General features: G+C 45.8%; 1 protein-coding gene across 1 annotated transcript in view; it reads right to left on the bottom strand.

Annotated features, from left to right (window-relative positions):
- The window catches only part of LOC124469104 (nesprin-1-like), a 46,642-nt gene extending 32,205 nt beyond the window's left edge, over positions 1-14,437 (bottom strand). Inside the window, exons 1-11 of the mRNA XM_047022195.1 lie at positions 14,353-14,437; positions 12,005-12,066; positions 7,770-7,865; positions 6,818-6,901; positions 4,986-5,078; positions 4,547-4,728; positions 4,130-4,326; positions 3,447-3,559; positions 1,339-1,446; positions 410-547; positions 116-280 (exon numbers count right to left, since the gene is read on the bottom strand). Coding sequence (XP_046878151.1) covers positions 116-280; positions 410-547; positions 1,339-1,446; positions 3,447-3,559; positions 4,130-4,326; positions 4,547-4,728; positions 4,986-5,078; positions 6,818-6,901; positions 7,770-7,865; positions 12,005-12,066; positions 14,353-14,437 — 1,323 coding nt within the window. The remainder of the gene's footprint in view (positions 1-115; positions 281-409; positions 548-1,338; positions 1,447-3,446; positions 3,560-4,129; positions 4,327-4,546; positions 4,729-4,985; positions 5,079-6,817; positions 6,902-7,769; positions 7,866-12,004; positions 12,067-14,352) is intronic.
- Positions 14,438-26,986: the final 12,549 nt, after the last annotated feature.

The raw sequence follows: 26,986 nt of genomic DNA, 5'->3' as shown, positions 1-26,986 counted from the left end.
CACGCACGCAAACAATCCATCAGAATCACATCCACAACGCTTGATCTCAAGTGCCATTTCCCAACTTGCCCCCCCCCCCCCCCCTTCCAACACACAAACACTGTCTCTTGCCTACCTTGTGCTGCTGCAGGGTCTTGTGCACGGTGTTAGCCGTCTCGTCATGTGCCTGCTGAACAGGGACTTCCTGCCGCAGCGCCCCCTCAGCCTGGTGGAGCCACGATCCCACCACACTCAGGGGGGCGGGGAGCGCCCGGTCCAGCTGCAGGTGCCAGTCCAGGAACTGGGGGGGAGAAGATAATCAACATGTTTAATAGGGCTCATATGCAAACAACGTCTTGGTCTCAGAATGAGTCCCAGTCTAAATATGAGTGAAATCAAAAGAACAGCGGAAGCAGTTTGTCCCCCTCACCCTGTTGGACACCCTGTCCCAGGCCTGCTTGACCAGGGCCTGGTCCATGGTCAGCATGCCCTCCTTCTGGGTGGACTGGAGAGCAGTCTCTGTCTTCTTCCTCCTCATCTCCAACTGGACACGCAGACTCTTGAACAACTAGGAGAATGGGGGGAGAGAGAAAGAAAGAGACAGTGAGAGAAAAAGAAAGAGAGAGAGAAAGAAAGAGATGGTGAGAGAACGACAGAGAAAGACAGAGAGAAAAAAAGAAAAAAACAGAGGGAGGGAGAGACAACGAGAAGAGAGAGAGAGAGAGAGAGAGAGAGAGAGAGAGAGAGAGAGAGAGAGAGAGAGAGAGAGAGAGAGAGAACAAAGAAATGACTAGAAGTAACTTTAGAACTGGGGTCAGACTTCCAGAAGATGAAAGAAGCAAAAACCTGTTAATATTGTAGGACATCAATTTCATGCACATCCCACTCCGAAAGACGTGCCCGACAGTTCCAGCACGCACAGGACAGAATATCTCATGCATTCATGGAACCTCTCGAAATCTGTCGCTAATTGTCTTTCAAGCCTCCTCCTTACACTGCCTCAATATTTTCCTACTTTCCTGTATAATGGGAGAAGGAAAAGGGGATCTCCCAACTGCTGTTGAATATGTATCGTATCCTGAGGCTGAGAAGCTGAGCCAGATTGGGTGGAAATGCGGCAGCAGCAGCATTGTGATCCCCGCTGTGTAATACCACTGATTACGCTGATAATAGGAGCGTCTGTGCCCGGAGAGTGTGTGCCCAGACAGACTGTGTGTGCATATGTGTGTGTGTGGGGGGGGGGGGGGCGTGTTTGAGTGTGTGTGTGTGTACGTTTGTCTTCTATGGAGCTGTTTGTGTGTGCTTAGCTGCATGCAGACACCCAGATGGACACACACACACACACACACACACACTAACCTGGTACTGCTGAGTGAGATTGCCCTGGTCCTCCTGAGCCTGTGCTGCCTCTCTCTCCAGCTGCTCCAGCCAGGTCTTCAGCTCCCGCAGGCTCCGACACTGCTCTCTCTGGGTGGGCCGCGCCAGCCAGGGAGGGAGACCGAGAGGAAGAAATGGACAGAGGGGAGGAGAGTGGGCAGGGAGGGAGAGAGGGAATTTAGGGGATGGGAGGATGAAGAGAGGACAGAGATTTTGTCCAACGGCAAAAATGGAGAGAGGGAGAGTAGAAAGAAAGGAAAACAGCAGGAAGGAATAAAGTTTGGAAGGGCAAATGAAGTGGTAAAGAACAAAGGAGGACGGATGAGTGTAGGGCAGCGTGGATCGACACATTCCGATTGGAAAATATGGGAGAAGAAGAAGGAAAGATAATGCAATAGAGGAGTCAAGATGAAGGGAGATGACAGGAAAAAACATACATTAATGAGGGAGGCAGAGAGAGAGGCAACACACGCTATTATTAGCAAAATATTTAATAGCAGTAGCTAATTTCATGGCTATCAGATACACTCAGCTCAGCCCAAATCCTGTCTGAGACACACAAGCACCATTTCATTGGATTAGGAATACCTACGACGATAAATCCTATTTAAAAGGTGGTTAAACACTCCATTTAATTTGAAAGCCATTATTATGAAAATGTTTCAGTACATTCAACTTCAGTTGGCCAGCCCATTCTGAGACTCTTTTCTGTTCATTCAGAATGAGAAGCCCTGCTGAGGGAAGCCTTCTGCTCTCTCAATAGCAGTGTTCCAGTCTGGAGCACCCTACAAATCACTTTACATGGTGGCTAGGTGAGTCGCTCTATTTCCCCCTGCTATCCAATCATTCCAAAATCTTTATAAATTAATAAAATCAATATGTTTGTATATGACGATTCAGTGAACAAAATCTGAACATAAAATAAACATGAAAGGTATTACATTTGACAGTGATCAAAAAAGGGGTATAAAACAATGCCACAGATGCAGGAAATAATACAAATAATAATTATTATTATACAAAGGTCAAAATCTGGTTAAGGACATATCTAAAATCACAAGAAACAAGGGTGTGGTTATCGAGTAATAAAGTCAGAGCTGCAACCCCCTTCACCTTAAAATACCCTAACTCTGTTCCTAGGTTTTTCATCAGACCTGCATAGTTGAGCGTAGAGCACATTGCCAGGGGCCCTCATTGTCATGGTAATGGAACCGACAGCCTCAGTGCTAATGCTAATATAATGTTAATATCGCACAGCATATAATACAGGCTGTAATACAGAACTTCCTTTTCTTATTATGACGGGGAAATGCTCCTGCTGGGATTCCCCTCAGGTAAGATTAACAGAGGTTGTAGAAAGAAATGACTTCCTTTTACCACATCAAACATTGTTGATTTGTTTCACCAATTGCGATGCATCCTTGTGATGCTACTATAACATGAATGTTTTACAGACCGACACAGATGTAACAATAGCTTATCCCTAATGATCTGAAATAGCATGAAGCGCTGTCTTTATTGAAGTACTGCATAAGGTACTTAGATTGGTGGGAATTTTTAATTAATATTGTACTACAGTTTGGGACAAATCCTAAAAAGTTCTTCCTGAAGGTTTGATGGAGAACCTTGGCAGATTTTAGGATCTAAACGTACCTCCAACATTTCCTCAATATCTCGAGGAGCGAGACCACACTGTAGATTAGAGGCAGCCACAACAACCATAGGGATGCAGTCACCAAGCAACCACACCACAAAGAGAAAGGGAGGGAGGGAAAGAGAGGAAGAGAGAAAGATAAGCGTGCAAAGAGAAAGTGAATAACTGGCAACACACCATATTACCAACGAGTAAGAAACAGGGACATGTTAGTAGCGAAAGGCAGAATTATGAGAAAGATAGAGTTTCAGGGGATTGAAAGACACAGCAATCTCTAGCCTGTGGATTTGAGAAACAGATATCTGGAATGGTTCAAAACAACGCAAAGTACAAACACATGTAGGCCTACAGGTGGTACTATGAGTTTATCTGAGAAAAAGAAGAAGAAAAAAAGGTTGAAGGAAGGAGTGAGGAGGAAGGGAGGGAGGTGGGTTACCTCTTCCTCCAGCTGTCCCTCAGAATCACTGTGTTGGCGCTGAGGGTGGTGCTTGAGGAACTGAGCCACGTAGGTCATGATGGACTTCTCGTCTGGTTGGTCCACATCTACGTCTGAGGACGGAGGGAAAACACAGAGGGATGGCGGTCAAGATGGAAAACACCCTGAGATATTAGATGCACTGTACTCATTGATAAAGAGCACCTTCAGACCACCAGGAAACTGCTCTCAGAACCCTGTCTGTGAGAGCCTGACTGAGGATGCTCCAAAGCGGTTGACTCCTGTAGCCTAATTGCCCTTAATTACTCTGGTGTCAAACTGCATCAGGCAAAGCTCATTGGGAGGGCAGGCGTGAAGGGGCACAGATGCTGCTGTGTCGACGCTGCACTCTGTAGGGAATTCTCTGATAAGTAAACGGGCCAGAATTGTAGCCCCCTGCGATATCGAAAGACCTGTTTGCTTATAATGGAACATTATAAGATGGGATATTGTGTTTCTGCCTCTGTGAAGGTAGTATCAACCTAAATCAGTGTTTCTCAACCCTGGTCCTGGGGGACCCAACATGTTTAATGCATTTCCCTCTTCCAACACACCTGATTCAACTGAATGGCCTATCATAAGGCTCTACAGAAGCCTGATAACGACCCATTCATTAGAAACAGGTGAGAGAGTGTGTGACTTACCTTCTGGGTCAAGGAGCTGTGGGATACCCAGCTCTGTTTCAGCCAGTGAGAAGGCTTCCTGCAGATTCTCCCGATTGGTCCTTTTCTGCACGCACTCTATGTCGACAAGGTTGGGTCGTAGAGCGAGGAGAACCGCAAAGAATGCTACGCCAGTACGCCAGCTCTGGCCAAAGTCCCTCACCTCAATGCCCAGACACCTAGCATGGTAGAGAGCAAAAACAATGTGCCACACTCTCTAATGATAGACAGATAAAACAAAGTTTCCACATTAAAAAGTCTAGCTTAGCATCATCATGACAAGTAGGCCAATCCACACATGTATAGCTTCTCACTGCAATTAGCAGATGACATTATTGCCACTATTGGTTTCAAGGATTTTACACTATCAGTATTTGCTGTGGCTCCTGTCAATCATACTTAGTGGCAGTCTGCTGGACCCATCTGAGCAGTGCCTTCCTGGCCCCGCCCTGCACAGGAGGGAGGGACTTCCTTTTGATGGGTGGGCTGGTGGTGTCAGTGCTGCTGGTGGAACTGTCCAATGAGGAGGTGCTGCTTGACAGAGCCAGAAGAGCTGGTAAGCTACTGGTCAACTCTTCGATCTGTCAGTGGAAGGGGGTGGAGAAAAGGCAGCGATGATATATTGCTGTAAAGAACTCGACAGAAGCCTACAGAACCTAGCCTGAAGAAGTACAAACAACAAACAGATCCATTTTTCTTTTACTTAAAATGTTTTTAAGGTGCAAAAGCTCTCTGTAAATAAAACAATGATGCTAATTGATAACATGCTAATTACAATTATGATCATCTCTCCACAGATAATCTCAATTCCAATGAAAAAAAACAAAACAGACATTACCTGGAAATAGAGGATGATTGTCCACATCAACCCCAGTACTATGGAAGGTCTTCCATCCACAATGTCAGTGGAGTTAATGTTGACTAGCTTTATCTGGGGCAAAACACATGGAAGAAAAACACAAAAAACATGTAAGAAAATATCTTCAAATCAAGCTGCCATCACTACAATGCGCTTGACTTGTACAAGTCTGTGCAATTTGGGTGATTTAGACTGTAAAGGACACACAGAATATGTGATATGAGAATAACTAGATCCAGATAATCCTTACAACCATCAACCTTTTATACAAAAATGTAGAACATTCAGACAATTAATGACAAATCGTAAGAGGTACTCACCGGAGATCCCCTGCATGCAGACTGGAGAGACAGACCAGAGAGAGAGAGAGGGACAGCAGTTAGAGGTGGTAGTGTAGTCTTTATGGGGTTATTGAAGGGGAGGTGGCTCATTGACTGAAAGGGCAGGTGATAAGGACTCTTTGTGGTGAGATAGCCTGGATGGCTGGCTGAGATGAGAGATATATCACCTCTATCCAGGCACCGGGGATTACACCCAGCAGAGAGAGAAGGAGAGCGAGAAGGAGAGAACGTAGGAGAAAGAACTAGAGAGGGGGGGTGGAGTAGAGAGAGGAGAGAGAAAGAGAGAGAGGGTGGAGGGATAGATGGAGAGGGCCTGTGTGTAGATGTGATCCTGGACACCATATTGAATAACGCAGGGGGTACATCATTGAGTTCCCAGTCTGAGTAGTGTAACACAGCAGGTCAACATTAAATAACTCGGTCAAGAGAGCTGAATGGAGGGAGGGCTTGGGGAGGAAAGGGCTTGTGCCATTGATAGTTCCATTTAAGAACCCACAGGGGGTATAATCACAGCCACCCATCACAGAAGACAGATATGACCAGGTCACATCAGATCCTACATCATATGAGACTAAGATAAAAAGGTGATGACTTGTGGTGATGAAGGATGACCCAACCTATCTGATAAGAAGAGACATTAGAAAAGCAACAGGGAATAAGAAATGTTGCCAGTGGCAACTGATGTCTGAGATCTGAGCTGAGAAATATGGCAGGCGTAGTAAGGCTACAAATACATTGGAATAATGTCTAGACCTACCATCACACAAGATTTACACTGACAGTCTGACTAACACTCACACAGACACGCTCAGCAGTATACAAGCAGACACACACACACACACACGCTCCCCTCCGAGGAGCACGGCAGGGACGCCCAATCTCCCCGTCTCCATTGCAGACGACAGATTACCAGGGTAGGATTTACAGTTGAACCCTTGTCACTCTGGAGGAAGTGGCATCACTGTCCCACGAGACCCTCCGCCTCGAGCTTTATTTATGTATATCCAAGGACATGATGCTGGGTGGCGGCACCAGACGTCTAATACAGATGGGGAGGGAGGGAGGGGACTGCACCAATATCCTGTTCTGTGAATACCGTCGTTTCTCCGTTCGAGGAGAGGGGAGGAAGTGGTGAACAGAAGTACAGAACAATAGACGATGCGGGAGAAGAGGAGAAAACTTGAGAAAGCAGAAGAAGGGGGATGATATCAGACGTGAGGGTGGAACGAGGCACGAGAGAGGGGTGAAAGAGAGAGAGAGCAAAAGTGCTAGTGGAAGATCTGAGTCGTGAACAGGGCTGAGGCGGAGGACAAGACGCTTGCGAGAAAAGATCAACTTGGGGTCAAGATTCAGTGTTTCTACCCCGAAGGCCAGCACCTGAGCCTGGTGTCCAGGGAGTGGGGGAGGGGGGAGAGGGAAAAAAGGAAAGAGAAGGAGAGCGGAATAGAGGGGGAGAGGGAGAACTATTACCTTTCTGCCCTCCAGGAACTTGAGGGCCGTGCCGATGTTGGAGACCCAGTGGATCCTCCTTAGCTTCTTGCCCTGCTCACATGGCTAGAGGGAAGAAAAGAGGGGGAGGGAAGAAGAGGGGGAAGGGGAGAAAGATAGGGGGGGAGGGGAGAAAGGGAGGGCGGTGGAAGAGAAAGGAAGGGGGCAAAAGGGACATAGACAGAGAAAGGAGACAGAATAATTTAACAAAGTGATTAAACAACAGGGTGAAATTGAACGGAAAGGGAGGAAAGGCAGGGAGGAATGAAATCGGGAGAGAAAAGTAGAGATAAATTGGGAACAGAGAGACAGAAAGAGAGAGATAAAGACACAGAAATAAAATCAAAGTGAATGTTTGCCCATCAGCAAGGAGATCAATATGACATAGACAGACAACAACCTGAGGCTATACTGGCCTGGTGGGATTACAGTGTGTGTCTGTGTGTGTGTGAGTGGGGGTGCGTGTTTGTGTGCAGGGTATGTGTGTGTGTCTGTGTGTGCAGGGTATGTGTGTGTGTGTGACCTATTCCTGTTCTTCCCATCAGTTAAGTTCAAATCAAACATCCTAATAAAGACTGATCAATAAGTATTTCCATCTAGCTCTGACACATTTCTGGCCCACTTTAAAATGCTTAAGGACCTCCTCTACAGAAACATGAGTCCTTTGCCAACCCAATTCATTGTATTCAATGTCTCTATTATTTAACCAAGGGGCTTAGTGTCATTTAAACTCAACGTGATCAAGTGAAGGTTGGTTGTTGGAACATAATCCTGCATACCAGGAGGTCTTGGAATGTGGTTGACACATAAAACAGTAAGATAACAAACTGGTAGGCTGGTACAGGCCAGACTAGACCCAGTCTGGCCGGACCAGACCGGTTTACAAAAGTTGATGCCTGACATGAATCCAGAGCATGACGAGTCCAGTACTCACCAGTTTCTGTCCAGAGAGGACCTCCAGGAGGGCCAGTAACATCACCCCATCCTTGATGTCCTCAAACAGGTCTGTTACCACCAGGGGAGGAACATGCTGTGGACACGCAAACACACACACACAACAGCCAGAAGTCAACACAGTCAACAGTTTCAAAACGTGGTTGTTTATGTAACTTTTGTGTGCCCATAGATCCAACCTAAGCCTGAATCCAAATATCTGAGATTTATGCTCAACCGATCTTGAAGTACCGGTATTATATGTACAGTACATCTTATAGGCCTAGAGGTTTAGCTGCAACGCTTCTTGCAACATTACTTTAAGCGGTGAATTATCATTTCACACATTCAGTTCCCTTAAGCTGGTCATTTTACAGACTTTCATTGAAGAAATGTAGATAGATATTAGCCTATATTTCTGAAGAGCTTGGCAGAACACTTTTGATGGACAGCTGGAATCAAATCTGAGAGGCTTGTCTGTAAAATGCCTCCCTAAATCCACAAATGTGCTGACGACTTGAAACTGAGCCTCTCTCTTGTCCTGACCTGCCCAAGCCCTCCTCACTGCAGAAATCCCCATCTCTACATTCTCCCCAACCCGACGCCACATCAAGGATTTTTACTTAAAGCGCAGTCACATGGTGGGGCTGAGGCGGTTTAGAGGGGAAAGCATTCAGATGGAATGAGCCATTCACAGGGAGATTAGTGGAGGGCGGGGGGGGAGAAGACAGAGAAATACATAAAAAAGAGACAGACAGCAAGAGAGAAACGTGAGATAGAGGGAAGACAGAGATGGAAAGAGAAAGAGAAAAAGAGAGAGGATGGAGAGATGGAGAGGGGGTGGACGACAGAGAGAAAAACAGTGTCAGAGTAGATGTAAGGGACAGGAAATTGAAAAATAGAGAGAGACGACTCAGCCGTTTAAGGACATGAGAAAGAATGAAAGTGGCAGAGATAGAAGATGGATGATTGGGCCTTGCCCCACACACCAGACAAGGTCCCCTGCTTTCATCACATAAACCCATCTCCAAATTAATTAGCAAATACCACTTTTCTAATACACTGTCATGGCTTTGAATATTTTAATACGCAGAAGACTGCATTTGTGCCGCTTTTCATGACTGACAGAAAAACACTTAACATAGGCTCTTACAGAAGGATGAATGATACCACAAGCTAATTGAAGTTAAATTTACCTATTAGTTCATAATAATCCTCTGGCTAATGAGAGTGTGGACTAATTACAAAATAAGAAAGTAATATCCATTTTCTCAACTCAAGTCACAAGAATCTGAAAAAAATAAATCAAGAGCTTAACAAACTAATTACATGTGAATGTCTGTGACTTTAATTGATTGAGAGCTTTGCGGCTTCTGGGAGTGTGCGTGTCTGTGGTCTCAAGTGTGTAAAAGACTCGCCTGGCATATCTGAAAACACTCAAAGATCCCCCCCCTCACACACATAGTGCAAGATGGTAGGATGGACACATGTATATAAATGGAGGAGAGTGTAAAATACTGTAAGAGGATGGAAAAGACGTGAGAGGAGTGAAGCTCACTGGAGGAAAACGAGAGTACAGGACAGACAAAGAGGAATACTGGTATACAATACATGTTTTGGGATGACAGAAATAGTGAGAAGAGAAGAATCCTAAGAATGCCATGCTGCATTGCATAGAAGAATGAGTGATGGATGGCAAAGAGAAAAAATCAGGGTGAGAGATGGCGCGCGAGAGAGAGAGAGAGAGAGAGAGAGAGAGAGAGAGAGAGAGAGAGAGAGAGAGAGAGAGAGAGAGAGAGAGAGAGAGAGAGAGAGAGTTGAGAGTATGTGAGTCAGTGTGAATGGCAGCCGTACAGAGAGGAACGGAGGAGGAATGTTTACAATGGTCAGTGGAGCTTCACTTCCTGGAGCAGTAATCACTGTGAACACTTGTCTGCTCATTACTGGGGCTGAGGCTGCGTGGCTGTGAAATGATGATGAGCCAACGCTCACACTGGCCTGCTCATAATTAAGCCCTAACCTTCTCAGAGAGGATTTGTCCAAATGGAAAATGAGAATCCTTTACGATATCTCCCGTTCTCTCTCACACACACCCATGCTCGCCGCCACTCCCTTCTCCGCTCCTTCGACAACCAGAGTCAAATTTAAGTGCTCAAAAAGCTGAGGGGCGTGGATTGTACTGTACCCTTCACACAAAGACTACTTTTGCTGAGATTGATGAGGTATTCTTTTGTTATACCTGTGGATGAGAGGGGGAAGGGAAGAGGAGTAAGAAGGACTAAGGGCTGGGTGTAAAGGGTAGCCTATACCCCAGCCTTATCTCACCTAGCTGTGCTTACGATTAATCACATACCCCTAGGCCCTGAATTAAAGACCTGAGATACGATGACTGCTAATCATCCACATTGCCAAGGGCACGTTCTTTCCTCTGAGAGCTAAACAAAACCCACTATCTCAGCTGAGGCCCTTCTTACTTCTCTCTATCTCTGGCTCTCCAAGACTCCCACCAACTGACTTCAAGAAGAGGTCATATGGAACCACAAAGTTGAAAAACGTGGTTTTCTTTGTGCTGTTTTCTGTGGGAAATTGCAGGAAAACTGCTGTCAATTATAGCACAAAGTACTGTACATGCCTATTCATCACGCCCGTCAACGAGCTCAATATTAAATGACGCGGTTTTTCGCACCTGCTGTTTTGACTTGTGACCTGTTCTAATCACAAACCGTCTCGTTCCGTTCACCGACCTGACACCGCAATATACCAAGACAAATATAGAGTTATCATCGTCGCTATGGTAATGTCATGTTTTGGGATTGAAATGTTGAAAGCGGAGAGCTTTAATTGGGGATAGAGATTGAATCAACAAGAATCTGAAAAAGGTAAGTACTAATTATCGTTTGGTTGTTGAGAGCAATTAGAGCAGGAGTTGAATTACTTCCTAGACGAGGAGGAAAAATGTATTTGTTTGAAAGAGATAGGCCATTGTTAAACTACCTGGACTAATGAACTTACAATTGTAAGTGAATAAACTCTTTCACAGATACTCCAGTCACCTGAGTTGGCCTAGGCCTACTGGCGATTTTGACGCATAAAGTGAAATTACAAAAAGTTCAGCAGTTCAGCCTTCCATGTTTGCGGATGGAAGCGCATGGAAAAGAACAAAATCTAGATCACACAAATCTTAACAAATACAGGATAAAGTGTTTACCTTAAACGTCATTAAATATTATCGGACGGGTAGTAATTTTCTGCTGGAGAACTCCTGATACGTAAACGTTTAATATCATGTCAAGGTTTATTCGCTACAGACTGTCTGCCTCCTCCAAATTAATTTTCTGCTCCGCGTCTCCTCGGATCAAGTCAGGCCGCGGCAGCCGTTGCTCATCAAATTGAAATGGAAACCTTGAGTGGGGCGGCTTGGATTTAAATAACACTTAATTGCAAGACGTGGTGTCGCGGTTGCCTTGTCCACTCGCTCACGACTCACACTTCAGGCTCTAATGGGTTAAATTGAGGTGCCTAATTCGGTAAAATATCATAATTATACTCACATGACGAGCCGTTTCATAGCTGTGACGGCTGTAATTGTTTAGGTTACAGACAATAGAGAGACAAGTAAGGTTAGTCCTTACCCAAAGGCAAAGCTCTTATCAAGAACAATCGAAATTCATTTTTTATAAGAGAAATGAGGTAAGCTGTTAAAGCCCCAATCATATAAATATGAAGCAGAGCCTATAGCTTGAAGAAAGGGTAGCATGATATTCTTTCAGAACGTCGAAGCAATTATTATCTTTTTGGAAAGGTAGAAGAAAGCCTGGCTACAGGCTGTTGATTTCAGGCTACAGTAGTCTAACATGAGTTAGATGAAAGTATGTGAAGGTGTACGTGCCTGTGGCTGTGAATGTACTTGTATGTGTGTGTGTATGTGTGTGTGTGTCTGTGAGTGTGTGTGTGTTGTCTTGGCGGGCACACAGTCTTATGACCCACTAATTCCTCAGCAGCATGTGTTGGCATGGGGAACAGTTGACTGGAAAGTGGATGGTGCAAGATGCCTGAAGAGGACAGGAAGGGAAAGAGAAAGAAAGACAAAGAGGGGGAAGGGGAGGAGAAAGGGGCAGTGCAGGAGGTGTGTGGGTGGAGGGACCATGGTGGATGGGGTGGATTTCAATCCAGGCACTTAAGGTAGAATATGGTTTGTTGATGCAACACAATACTGGCAGCAAACGACAGCCTTACCTTGGCCAAGTGGGAATTGATCCATTTAGTGAAGGTTCGTTTCTGTACCGCTTCTTGCTCATCTGAAAATCCAACATCAAAACAACAGGGGATCAGTTCCATGTTACACAAATACATCCTGTTTTTGAATTGAATTTCTTCTTGTTCTGGAAAGTGGATTGAGCTTTATCGGTTAACCTTGTTAGGGTCCACTTCAACCACGTCTAATGTGTCTAAATAGTTTCATTGCTCTCCATTCTCTAGTCATGCAAGGAGAAGTGATCTGACATTTAGATGCCATTTCCCCCCAACTGTTACCATGCCCATATTGACTCCAAAGTCCATGTCCATCACTTAACGGATGCCCTTTCAATGATAGAACGAGGTCATGATGACATTAACAATTCTTAATCATAATATGTGTTCCTCGGGTTCTGTTTCTGTATTCGACAAGCTCCTACCAACTGTCCTGGCAACAGGACAGTTTTTGTCTGGATTCACAGGTAATGTAGAAGCACCACTGTAAACATATTGATGTACTCGGGGTTGAAGGGCACGTCTTGTTATGGTCACAGTGATATACATCTGTAGCTGGAGGTCCAATCAATACCACTGATGTTTCCTGACGATGTCCTTTAGAAAAACCACTCAACGTAAATGAAGAAAGGACTTCATTATTCTATGGTCCCTAACAAAGACAGGAGAAGAAGATACTTGGCGATTTGCAAAGCAAGAGACCTTCCCTAGACAAGACTTGAGTTGTATATCCTGTTAAACGCCCATACACCAGTCCACATGTCCCTGTATCCATCCCAGGCAGTCGCACACAAACACACTTAGTCAGCAGTCACAAAAGTAAACACGTGTTCCACACAGCCATGGAGGACCAACCCCCCCATCGACAAACACTTCCCACCACGCAAACACTTTCCTTCTCTCCCTCAACACACACACATCAAACACACACACACACCATGTTATGACGAGGCTGCATAATGCTTTCCCCTTTTTTCCCCCCTCCTGGCTTATGCACAGAGCAATATCCTTGAGATAAGCGTGTTATCAGGCTGAGAGGACGCCTGCCACAGAGCTTCACCCTGCCTTAATGAAACACGCTGACTGATTGATTGCACACAAGTCGGTTAGTGTGTCAGTGATCAGTGCAGGGCAGATGTGAGTTGGGTAAGGACAGAGGAGGAGTTGGGGGGGGGGGGGGGGGTGCCCATGCATAATGCAGTCCTATATTCACGCACACTCACATGTGCCACTGAGCAGGTCTCGCTTTTATGATTGAATCGTTTGATCAGGTCTGAAAAGGATCTAATATTGATGAGAAGGAAAATGGGTGTGTGTGTGTGTATCTGCCTGTGTGTGTGTGTGTAGGTGTAGGTACTGGGTGTGTATGTCTGTGGTTCCAAGCTCCTCCTCTCAGGGACGAGGTGACTTTGAGCGGTACTCAGGCACATGCACTTACAGCACAGAAATACACACAGCGCAAACACACACACATGCAGTATATTTCCACAAAGGAAATAGCCTTTCTCAGCAACCAAGCTTCACAGCAGCATTTTAACACACATGATTACCCCCTGTGCCATAGATAGCCTGTATCATTAATGTGATGCCCAGCCTCTCTCTTCCCCTCCCTGGCCCCTGTGGTGACAGCGACCTTAGTAAAGGACCATGACAAACGCGTTTGTCCTCTGGCCTCTAGAGTTGAACTGCATCTGCTAAGTGACTGTCACATGACAGGCAGACAGACAGACAGACAAGCACAGGCTGGGAGACAGACAGATGGTCAATTACAAGAAAAGGACCGACAGTCTGACAAGAAGGCAAATGTATAGATGGACGGAAAGAAAAAGCTTGTAGACAGAAAGAAAGAAAGAAAGAAAGAGAAATACATACAATACATACAAAGAAAGAAATACATACAATCAGACAAACTAATGCTGGTAGACAAACAGACAAATAGTTAGATATAGACAAACAGACTGGTAAACAGCCAGACAGATGTATAGTTGGATAGGACACAGACCAGCAGCTGCTGGTAGACAGACAGGCAGCTGCATGGCACAGTCAAAGTGCTGGTGTTGAGTCTGTCTGAACTGCCACAGAGGCAGCGCGACCTCCACATGCCCCTGTGGCTGAGGGGAAACGCCCCCTTAACAGACGCGCGCACACAGAAACGCTACACGCGTTCCCCTCTCGGTCGTCCTCACGTAACACAGTCTGATCCCCAACTGTGTTGTCCTGTCTGCGAGGCTAAACGAGGAGGATGACTGCTCCCACGTACTCACTGCACCAACACACTTAGACACACACGTACACACACACACACACACACACACAGATTGTGCCCCACTTACCACGCAGGTAGTGAAAGAACCCAGTGACCAGGTTTAGAGATGTGTTCTTATTGGGGGAGGCATCCCCTCCCGTTCGCCGTGCCATCCTGTACCCCCCTCGGTGCTCAGAGCCCCCCCGGCCCTCATAGGTATGTGGAGAGGACATCCACAAGCGTCCTCCGGGAGAGAGGACACTCGCCCTTCCTCCTGCCCTTGTTGCTTCCTCCCCCGGCTGGGGAAGTGTCTCTTCAAAGCTCCCTCCCCCTTTTAGTTCTTCCAGGAGCTTGGGTGGCAGGTTGGCAACACCAGAACTGTTGCTCTTTGCTGGTTTGAGGATGTCCTCTTCCTCCTAGTCCCGGTGTCCTCTGTGCTCCGTCAGTCGTCCAAACGTGCTGTTCGCTGAGTATTAGTTTTGCATGTCCGTGTTTTTCCTGCCTCCTAAGCAGCTTGAGTGTGTGCGTGTGTGTGCCTGTGTTAGAATGCAAGCCAATGTGTGTGTGTGTGCGTGTGTGTGTGTGAGTGCAGCGCAGTGCCGGCTTCTCTCAGCATCAATCTTTCTCACTCCCTCCCTGCTTCTCTCTCTCTCTCTCTTGCTCCCTCTCTCTCTCTCCCTCACTCTCGCTCTTAGTTGGCTGCAGGAACAATCCATTTCCCTCCAATGGACAGCCAATCAGAGTGGGTGGGAATGGGTGATGTCACCAGAGCCCTTGCTGTATTTGGTGAGGTGTGGGGGGGGGGGGCAGTGAGACAGGGGGGTTTAGCAGGTTGGGGGGGAGAGAGAGAGAGAGAGAGAGAGAGAGAGGGGGGGGGGGGGAGAGAGAGGGGAGGAGGGGGAGAGAGAGAGAGAGAGAGGGGGGGGGGGGAGAGAGAGAGGGGAGGAGGGAGAGAGAGGGAGTGGCAAAGCTCTGTCCCAGGGCTCCCACAGTCATGCTCTGAAACACCGGCCGACAACGTCAGGGGCAGATAAACGTGCAGGAATTCCCTGTGAGCGACATTCTTACACTGCGTGTCGCTCTCTCTATCCCCTTCTCATCTTTCTGTTTCTCTGTCCGGCAACTTGGTTAGGTTACCCCTTTTCCCTTTACCCATCCCTCTCATTCTCTTCTGTCCCGGTCTAGCATGCCTCGCAGTCTGAATCTCTCTCTCCCCCTCTCTCTCTTTGCCTCTCTTTGCCTCTCTCTCCCTCTCTCTCTCTCCCCCTCTCTCTCTTTGCCTCTCTCTCCCCCTCTCTCTCTCTCTGCCTCTCTCTCCCTCCCTCTCTCTCCCTCTCTCCCTCTCCTTCCCCCTCTGTCCCTCTCTCTCTTTCTCCCTCCCACAGACTACGGGGCTCAGAGTGATGCAGTGCTTCCATCGTCGTCTGCAGGGGAGCAGACAAGCGGAGGCTGAGCCTGTGCCTCAGCTCCTGTCTGGTCTCCACCTGCACTCTCCTCACAAGCTGCTTCTCTCCCCCCATCCATACTGACCACTTGCTTTTCCCTACAGGAGTACATAAGCGGGCGAGGAATGGAAAGAAAAACAATGGATGGACAAAATACACAGTTTTAGTCCTTCACTTTGCTAAAGGTTCAAAATTAGCAGTACCACTCTCTCTCTCTTTCTCTCCTTCTCACACACACATTCTGATTTGCTTGGGCTGGATCGGAAAACGTCATTATCGAGGATGGTTCCTGGAAAGTAATTCTGAATGCAGATTTGTCCTATCAGCCTAAAAAAAGAGATGAGAACCATTCATCATTACTGTGATTTTCTCTTTTGTTCTCCCGGTTTCCCAAAAGGGATTTTAATTATGAAGGTCATCAATAACCAATGACAGCCGTCATCTGCTTTCAGTCTCCAGATAATAACCCACTACTGATAGCCCTCCTAGGAACAGTCTAGAACGGACGTTACAGCTACACTCAATGGCAAAGTACATCTGAGAGAGAGACAGAGACAGAGACAGAGAGTGAGAGAGTGAGAGACTGAGAGAGCGAGAGAGAGAGAGAGAGAGAGAGAGAGAGCGAGAGAGCGAGAGAGCGAGAGAGCGAGAGAGCGAGAGAGCGAGAGAGCGAGAGAGCGAGAGCGAGAGAGAGAGAGAGAGAGAGAGAGAGAGAGAGAGAGAAGGTGAATGTGTGTGTGTGCCTGTCTGCCTGTGTCTGTGTTTGAGATTGTATGGAGAGGTGATATTTCTTTACTGTCAGGTTTTCTGAATTTACATATACATTGCCTTTACTTTTGCATCTCAAAGCCACAAGCTTACACTCTTCATACCTGCAGAGTCTACCTCACTCCAACCACTCACAGCAACTATTGCACACTGTATGAATCCACATGATTGTCAATGATTTCATCAAATTCAACTCATTAAAGTATTATCCCTGCAGGTCAATTACCTCAGGCATATCTTGCAGGAAGATGTTTGAAAAACAGGCTTAAAACTTCTGATATAAACATTTGTTTTAAATATAAACAGGGTGACCCAAATGGATCCCTCCCTGTGCTTACGTAACGTCTGACCAGAGTGCTATTAAGGACGTCTGAAATGAATTAGACAGTATTGACTGGTGAACTCATCAAACCTGCCCAGCTTTTTACTATACCTATCCTCTGCCACAGAGCAACGTTGACCTTGTCCAGGAGGTACTCTTTATCTCATGCTATCTGTTAGCTGCTGGTAACGGTTAACAACACTCTATTTTTAAGCTTGAAGCAAATGCATTCCCCTGTTTTGCAGGTAGTACTGAGGTAGGCTTACACATGAGCTGTCCATGGTGCTGAACAGCTGCAGGGGACTACCAGCAACACTGTTTGAAACTGTGCATATGTGCACACTGTGCATAGGACTATGCAACTGTGCATAGTCCTGCTCAGTTCATTTGAGTTAATTTGCCTTTTGTTTTGAACATTTGTGATTACAAAACCAATTAGGTTTGTCTTGCTGGAATCTACATTACAGCGTGAGCCTCATTTGGTGCTATCGTTAAGAATGGTTCTGCCAGAATGTTTGTGTTAATGCCCTTGTTCTGTGGAACGTTTTGACTGTTAACACACTGTGTCCTGGAGCAGATGACAAACTGTTTTAATTGTCTCAAGGGGACAAAGAGTTTAGAAAAAAACAACAACAGTAAGCCATACACAAAACTTGAGATATTTATAGGGCTTATTACTCTTCTAGAAAAGTAACACTCACACACACACACACAAAAACACACAAACTGCAAAACAACAACAAATGCCCTCGTGGGATACACCAAGCACAATCCTTGAGGCTACACAGGCTCAGTATAAAGCCCTGGAGACTTCCAGATTAGTCCAGGACTAGAAGCAGAAAAGAAGAAGAAGGCTGGTTGGTGGGGCTGGAAGACCAGACCACATTTGAGCTGCTCTGATTCCCTGGTGGAGCCCCCCCCCCGCCCCTCCCCCTGACAGGGCCAAACCTGCAGACACGTCTCTGGTTGTGGAGGGGGTTTCTGGGGTCAGGGCCCCAGCACTCACACAGGTGCGAGTCTCCAAGGGGGAGGCAGCCTGGAGGAGTGGGAGACCGGGGGGGGAGTCGTTCTTCCAACCATGAAAGGAAAAACAAATGGCCTCCTTAGAGAACTGCGTTGGCTCTTGTTGTAATCTATTCACCCAGAGGATATTTGGGTTTGTTGTCTGAATGGCCAAACGCTTTCCTTCACTCTCACTGAGCGGAAAGGGACACAGCGCCACCTCATGGATAGCTAGGGTAGTACCACAATACTGTTTTTGTGGAATTGACTTGAAACACATTATATAAGCAAAGATAGGAATCCAGCTCAAGGGGATGGCGTTGATTTGTCAATACGTTTTTTTCTTTTGCTAAAGGCATAATCAATACAGCCATGCAGTCACCTGCTACTGAGAGACACGTTAGAGGAAAGGAGGGAGTGAGGAATAGAAAAAGGGAAGGGAAGGAGAGAACCCGGCAAAGACAACGACATAAAAGTATTAGGAACGATAAATGACGAGAGGAGAGGGGCTGCTTTTACCTTGTGATTTCCCAGAAGGCCTTGCAAGTCTCCATTTGAGCATCTCTGATCCCTGATTTCATCTGTGAACGATCGTCCTCATTAATCAGCCGTGATTACCGGCCACATACAGACAGGTGCCATGACAGGGAGACTAGGAAGCTAACCAACCACACAGACCTGCTACTGGAAGTCTGTCTGCTTTACCCATTATTTGTATCATTTTTTGGGGGGGGGGGGATTGCTATAGCAACGATGCATCGCCTACGAGGGTATTATTTATATCTCGCTAATGTACCATGCCTGTTAAAGCAGAGGAGGAAGGGGCCAGATATGTCTGGTTATCTCAACGTACACACTTGCAACAACCCGTTTAACTCGCTTTAATGGCTTTTTCTTTCCCAGTAGGCACACACACACACACACACACACACACATACATCTTCAAACCGCACTTCCTGAACTCCATCCTTAACCCCTCCTACACCCCTCCATCACCCTCTTCACTCCGCATCCGCCTCGCCACTTTACAGCAACACCCTTTGAACAGCCCCTCTTACAAAGCCCACTCCAACGTCACACAAACACGCACACACACACGCACACACTCACACACGTTCATTCTATTCACCCCCTCTTCACCCCTCTCCCTCCAACACCCACCCATCCCATTTAATTTTGGAACACACTTTATACCATGAAGTAGTAAGGAGGAACTCCAAACGCTGGTCCATTAGCATGGCTAATTGCATTTCACTAATAATGACACCACACTTACTGAGAGGAAGAGAGGGGAACAAGTCAGAATGATTACCAAAAACACCCACTTCCCCCCTCACACCCAGCACAACCCTCCTCTCCAATGGCAGATGTTCAGACAGCGGAGCGTGCCGCTGACGAAGATGTCAAAATATCACCTTTGTGTTCAAACCACTAGGCTGCTGAGAGCCGGTAATTTCGCCACAGTCCCACACCTGCAGTTGGGTCCTTTACACATTCAAGAGCTTCACATGAAAGGGGGAAAAAGGAGAATGGATGATTTAGCTAACTCACTCAGTACACATACAAGTTGGGGGGGGGGGAGAAGTGGGTCTGTACTTTGAAATATCACTTTGATATATTTTCTGGCGACTGTCGTTTGCTGTAATATTGCAAATTAGCTTCGGAAACGACACCTGGGCTGGTGAAGGATATTTCTCTGATTATTCGGGGCTCCATAATGATTTAATCAACGTAGGATCAAGCCAAGCTTGGACAAAAATAACATCTGTGGGATCAATGGAATTGATTCATTTCTTCTAGAGAACTCTTTTGTGGACAGTCCAGCAGGCATAGGCTATTGATAACACTCACGTTGACACTGAGGGCATTAGGGAGCTTATATTTGGCCAAGATTAAAACATGTTTGAGCTGTGGTGTGTGTTTCTGTGTGTATGTAGGGGGCGGGGGGGGGGGGATATTGCAGGAGTGGGTCAGACAGTCTAAGCTCCTTATCCAGTTTCAGCTGGCCAGCCACACTTTGCAGGCTGGAGAAAAGTAAAAGGATTGGTGTCTAAATAAATCAAAGCATTCAATCCAGTAAACCATCTCCTGTCCATCTCTCTAGTGCATGGCACAATACACTGACTCATATGACTTAAAATACTAAAGACAGACACAAAAAAGCACTCAACTGCACTCCAAAAGGGTTGTCTACATCAGCATGATGCAGCTGTCCCATCCATCGTCTACTATTTTACCAAGACCCAAGTAGTTCAACGATAACAACATAGTACACCTTTTAGGGTTATATTTAACACTTTCTTCTTCTTTTTTTCTCAATTTATCAGTCACCATTGATAGACCTTGAGGACACTACTGTATGTAATGTTTCCTCAATGGTCCTTGTGTTTTGTAACAGAACAACCGGGCACCAGTTGATGGGCACAGGACAGGGTTTGTTGGGTCAGGTGGTAGGCTGAGTTTGTGTCTGGAAGGGGAGCCTGGAGGACAAAAGAGAGCCCTTGGATCCAGGTACCAGCACACACGTACACACACGTACACAAACATACACTCCCCCCCCCCCCCCCCCCCCACCCCACCCCACACACACACACATACACACACACACACTCCCCACCACACGAATAAGCCTCTGTTACTCAAGCACAGATCACCACTATGAACATACAGCACCACACAGGAACATAACTCACGTACTGTGCTTTCTAACACAGCTTAAACACCATAAAGGATGAAAGATGACAAAGTAATTATCTTACATTCTGGGTCACATTCTGGGAAAACTTCAAAGACAGACGATCTTGTCGAATTCTTATGTCAAAGTCTTAAAAAGAGGATATTCAAGGACATTTCAAAGAAGTGATCTGATGCCAGTATGGCCTCAAGCACAGCTTGGGGATGATATTGAGTCACATCTGGTAACCCGTGATGTTCTCCAGTACCTTATCCTCAAGGGTCATTCCAAGACCTTTTGACCTTCAACTCACACCTCCAAATGCCAAACATGGTACCAGCGGCCAATCAAATGACATCGTCTTCATCTGCCAATCACTTGAGATGAAAACAGATGGAGAGAGAAGCAACGCGGTCTGTGTGAAAAAGATAAGAGAGGAAGTGATGTTGAAAAGTGGTAGGGGTAGAAGAAGAGCTCTTTCACTGTCGTTGAATGCGTGTCAGGGTTTATCTGTGAAGCCCTCTGCCTTGTCTGTCAATCAAAATCTGTATCAGATTGTCTTGTTGGACAGAAAGTGTTATTGGCTCAACCATAGAGGTTACTTATACTGATGTGAGATGAAAGAGAGGGCACAATGTCTTCAACCTGATTTGGGATTCACACAATATTCCTCTCCCTCTGAATAGAGTGTTCCAAATAACCATGAAATCCATGGTTCCATGCTTTCTTCTGTGTTGTCTGATTGGTTGTTTCTTACAGTTGATGGTTGGGTAGAAAAGGGGAGCGATTGTTCTCTCTTTTCTTCTCTGCTAGTCTTCTTTACTCTTTGTATTCCCCCTCATCAGCCTTGGCATGAGGTATTTTTTATCTCTATCTTTCTCTCTCTCTTACAATATTTGATTTGATATGATAATGGTAATACTTGAAACCACTCATTTAGTAACAAGTATGTCTTGGAATTCCTTTGTGCTGTTAGTAAATATAAACTCATCTAATTTAACCCATGGTGTCAAATAACCATGATTCAGCACATTAGATTTATGTTAAGGAACAGTTTACTTCCATCAGACCAAGGCTTATTTTTTGTTGTTACAAAACTTCTACACTTAATGCATTTTTTCTGTGAGTAAACTACCTTGAAATAGAAATCTACTGTACATGAAAATAAATATACATAAAACAATGAATGATGCCTTTATGACAGTGCAATGTAACTTCATGTGAACTTGTCACAGAATGTAAATTGCTTCATTGTATTTGTACCTGAACCATAGAGACCCAGCTGACCTTCCAGAGGGTGTTAACATTAGAGAATGACACCGTTTGATTGACAGCTGCACGAGAACGTCATTAAAAAGGGCGGCAGACTGCAGTGCCTACTGCTTTGTTTGGGACGGACTGCCAGGAGCCCCAATCCTGAGAAGTGTCACTCAAATGTTCTCTAAATGGCAGGTGAATAGAGATTATAATCTAGAAGATAATATTAGATAGAAAGCACCCACACAGTCACACAGACACACACACACAGGCTCTCTCTCACACACGCACACACATTTAATCAGACATATTGGCGTGACACAGAAGCAGAACCAGAGAGAGGCAGACCCGCAGGGCAAACAGACCCATGCTGATTGTCATGTGACTGTTGCTGTGGCGACGGGTCATAAACACAGTCTGGGATGTAGTGCGTCTTTAGTAGGACAAGGTGCCACACGCCGCCAATGTTCACACCCACACACACACATCCACCCACACCTTCTATCTGGGTCTAGAATAATGATTACTGGCTAAGGGACTTGGGGTTACACGGCAGCCTGCTCACTCTCTGTTATTCAGTTTAGAGCTAACTGGGCTACCAGAACCACTGACTCCCAACGGTGCAATGAAAAAAGAGGCATCACAGCTATTTTTAGCTCCTCCTGTGTGTGTATGTGTGTGTATGTGTGTGCATGTGTGTGCATGTGTGTGCATGTGTGTGTATGTGTGTGTATGTGTGTGTATGTGTGTGTATGTGTAACCAGAGCCAGATTCGATGAATGGTGGTGTCAGAATCACAGAGGAGGTTGGACCGGCTCAAGGTGACCGTCTGCCTCGGCCCATTTCCGTGCTGGCAGAACCACTACATCGCCCCTGGCAACCACATGTTACCGTGGCACTGTGCCAACCTGTGGAATTGCGCCAATCCCAGGAGCCACTGGGAGACTTATCCCACATATCTGTTTTCAATCTGTCTCGGTGAGGTGTGATACACGACTTCCTTTTTCTCACACGGTTGTGTTTCTCCATGTGATCATCTGTGGTACATTTTTTTCGGTAGCCAAAGAGATGTTGATGTCTTCCAGATGTTCTCATGTAGGCTTCCCTTCCTTCTCTTCCCCCCACCCTCTCCTTCCTTTCCTTCTTGTCCGTCATGACTACAAATGCAGAGGAAGCTCGTAAAAGAAGGGGGACCACATTCCATGTTCATGGACAAAAAACACCCTCCGAAAAAGCCATGTGCTCTGGACACAAACACCCAGACATCCAGGTCGAGCCAGGGTGGAAACTCATTGACGAAAAGAAACTAAAGTCTAACCAGAGTCAATTGACCACACCACTACACCTGCAGCCCAAGAACAAAAAACACACACACACATGGAGACATTGTCACAAGAGGCTAAACGTATGCCAACACACTGCTTCTGTGCTTTTTCCACCCACTAAAGCGATCCAAAAAATAAAACAGGTGATCTATTTACATAAAACCGTTTCCTTGTTAATGAGCGACAACAAAATGCCCAAATTCCATGGCATATGGGAGAGTTCAGTCTGGGAGGCGTTCAAAGAAGCTTCACCGTTCCCTGCCATATGGTGTCACTAATTGCTGTTTTTCCCTGCAACACTGTGTGCACAAGGTAGCATACAAGAAGAAGAGAGCAAAGAAAAAACCAAACCAAAGAACCAAAACTGGGGCAGAAGTTTGTGTTTGTATAGATGTTGTTTTGTTGAACAGTTTATTACTGAGAACTAAATTAAGCCTGAAGGGAATATTATGAGTAAACATTTTGAGGTATTGATGAGCGCTGATTATAGAAAACTATTGTTTTATTTTTATGGGACAGTGGGAGGAATTTGCAGAGTAATTAGTGAAACATAAGATCTGTTGGGATACCCTGTGTTTTTACTAACATATGATTGTTAGAGTAAGGGAGTCAGATGGCTGAGCGGTGAGTGAGTCGGGCTACTAATCAGAAGATTGCCGGATCGATTCCCCGCCCCGCCAAAATGACGTTGTGTCCTTGGGCAAGGCACTTCACCCTACTTTCCTCGGGGGGAATGTCCCTGTACTTACTGTAAGTCGCTCTGGATAAGAGCGTCAGCTAAATGTAAATGTTAGAATCCATGCAGATGGGGGCATTTGATTTACAATGGTACACTTTTGCAACACATGCAACTGCAAATATATTTTCAGATAGCATATCTAGGCAGGACGTTTTATTTTGCCTGCTCGGCTGACTTGATGCTGCTAAGCATCTTCTTGAAGGTCCACCTCAATATTTTGCATGTGATAAGGGCGACTCAAAAATTCAAGGATGTTGACGACATGTATCTCAACAATCCACCTTCCTTCAACCACATAGGAGGACTATACAGCAACAAGGACTCCTTATCTGCCAAGGCCTTGCACGACAAATTGCACTCACAATAAACCCCTGCCTGCTGGTGTTAGGCAGATAAAGGTTTTGCTTACTAGTGTCAGAAAGACACACCCTAAACCACAGGACCAAGCCATCTTCTCCAGGGGAGATAAAGAACAAGTCATGCTTTGATGGAAGCTGCATTACATTTAATGTGTTACATGTGATTTGCCTTAAGTGAACAATGTTTTCTTGTGTGACTTTTGTGGTTCATGCTGTTTGGTGACATCCTTGGGCTTTGATTGAATTACATCACTTTCTCAAGGATTAAATTAGATCTCCCAGAAAACATGCAAGGACCTTCTTAAGATAGAAGGAAGATAAACTTGAACTTGAAACTTGACCTTCCATGCCCTACAGGGGCCATAAGATTCTTCAGAACAAAATAGCCCTACAGGCAGAAATATTTTCTTTTCAAATTGAAGAATGACATATTTCTATTACTAGCTCTGAATAAATTATTCCATTATGTGCAATAGCATTCACCAAAGTTCCCTCGGAAGAATACAACTTCTTTAAACCCACTCTGAATAATGATTTGAGAGCGCCATGTGTTGAGGGATGCTGCCTCAGCTCTGCTACAGTAAAACCTGCCACCTCTGAAGCCATGCTGGACGCAGCCATCTTGGATCCCTTCCAGCACTCCTCTGTCACCTGACTCCCCCACTACTTGGATAGGGGCAATCAATCCAGTCCAGAATGAGATCTGGGAGTGTTATGTGCTACGGATCCTTCTGCAGCTGAGGTTGTTTCTAAGCAACAAAGCAAATATCAGCTATAAAAAACAACTTAGCAGAATGATGCCAGTGTTGACAGAGATTAGCCCAGCTTAAATTTGTTGTAAGAATACACTGACAGATGAGTAATGATGATTGCAGAGCAAGACTATAGCAATTTATCACGGATCCCATTTGAAAAGTTGTGTATGACGTTGGATGAGATTTGCAGTGGTTTCGTGTGTGTTCTTGTGGATGTCGGTGTCCACACGGTGGCAATAAAAAGAGTAAGCAGTCCTTCAGAGAGGAGCGACGAGAGCAGAGACGAGAGCAGAGAATAGGCTTCTCTTCGTCAGCTCCTCTGAGGATTAGCTTAACCACTGTCTGCCACTACACACACACGCCAGGATGGCAGCAGCACACGTACATTCAGCTACACACAGATGCACACACACACACACACAGATGAACACACACACACACATAGATGCACACACACACATGCAGACATTCAAAGTGAACTGCCGGAAAACATTCCAATAACTTCAGTAACAACACACACTCCATTATGTCCTGAAACTCGCTTAAAGTTGACCTTCAGCACAAATGAGCAGATGACATGCACACTGTACAGACAAAACATCATTGAATGCAACCTCCAAATACCTACATGAACACAGTATGATGTTGCCTTGGACACAAGCAGTCATCCGTTATCACAAACCTTATCATGCCAGGAACTCACAAACACAGACAGCACATAGCTTTGGTACTGCCCAGGAAATAGATGTAACATATTTGAGCTGCACATAGAAGCTCCCATATATGACAACAAGAGGAACAGTGCAAGGAAACATACCTTTCAGGTTCAAATCACTTTTTGCTGTGTCATACCTCAACCTTAGCAGTGGGTCACCTTTAGAACCACTGCAAACAGAGCAGGAGAATGAATGAGTAAGCAGAAAGCCCCTACCTTGCAGCCTCTGCATCACATTGGCTATGTCCCTGGCAGAGCGCCCATAGTGCCTGGGTGATGCCATGCTGCTCTGCTGTTCTCAAGTCAGCCAAGTTGTCCTGCTGCCTCAAGCTGTCACCACACCAGAGGCTGGGACTTCTGATCTGGGATCAGGCGGGAGTGCATGCAGTAGAACAGTCTCCAAACTGCGGGTTAAAGTCTGGGTGCTGTGTCCATGATGCTGTATTTCCCTCAACTAGTCATCCCTGTTGCAGTAGCAGGCTGCAATCTCTCACACTCGCAAGCTCCTCCCAGTCTACGTGTGCGTGTCTCGGTCTCCCACCCTCCCCTCTCTCTGTCTCTCTCTCTCTCTTCCCATCGGTCTCCCTTCACTTTCTCTCTTTCTCTCATGCAGAGAAGACAGCTTGCTGCTCTGTGTGTGATGCCACCTAGTGTCTACTCGCGGCACATCTCTGGGTCTCTTGCCCTGCCCACTGAGCTAGAGAGAGAGCGAGAGAGAGAGAGAGAGAGAGAGAGAGAGAGAGAGAGAGAGAGAGAGAGAGAGAGGGAGAGAGAGAGAGAGAGAGAGAGAGAGAGAGAGAGAGAGAGAGAGAGAGAGCGAGAGAGAGAGAGAGACGGTCATACTGCAGTTGGCTTTGTCATTTTTAAATACCTTTTATTTATCTTATTGAATTCAATGGAAGACAAACTAAGGAAAATCATATCCTCCCAATTATTCACAATACAGTTGACAACAACATCTCAGGATGTGAAAACGGACCAATAATCAATACACATACATGCCAATGATACACCACTGCACATTACTGGTGCTTTCTCTGTGGCTGATCGATGCTCTTTAAGATGCAGGGGACGAGCAGACTGCACCGCTGGCTCTAGTCACTTATCGAGATCCGTAATCCCATTAGACGGACCCTTTTATCTCCACAGAAGGGCTCTTGAAAGAGGGGTGGTCTGGTGGCATGCTGCTCCTCTGAAAAGAATGAGAGACTAACTGATTTTTTTCTCATTAGGGCCCAACACATCTTCTACGCTGCATGGGGCTTTTAAAGCCCAACCTCTTCATTCTTCAAACAGACTTGAGTGATTTGTGGTTTACTTGATTGGTTTAGGTGATATAGCCTATGTAGGTTAATGATATA

The sequence above is a fragment of the Hypomesus transpacificus genome, chromosome 6, assembly GCF_021917145.1.
Source record: "Hypomesus transpacificus isolate Combined female chromosome 6, fHypTra1, whole genome shotgun sequence".
Lineage (NCBI taxonomy): Eukaryota > Metazoa > Chordata > Actinopteri > Osmeriformes > Osmeridae > Hypomesus > Hypomesus transpacificus.
Note: the sequence above shows the minus strand (reverse complement) of the source record. Positions and strands in the feature narration are given on the sequence as shown.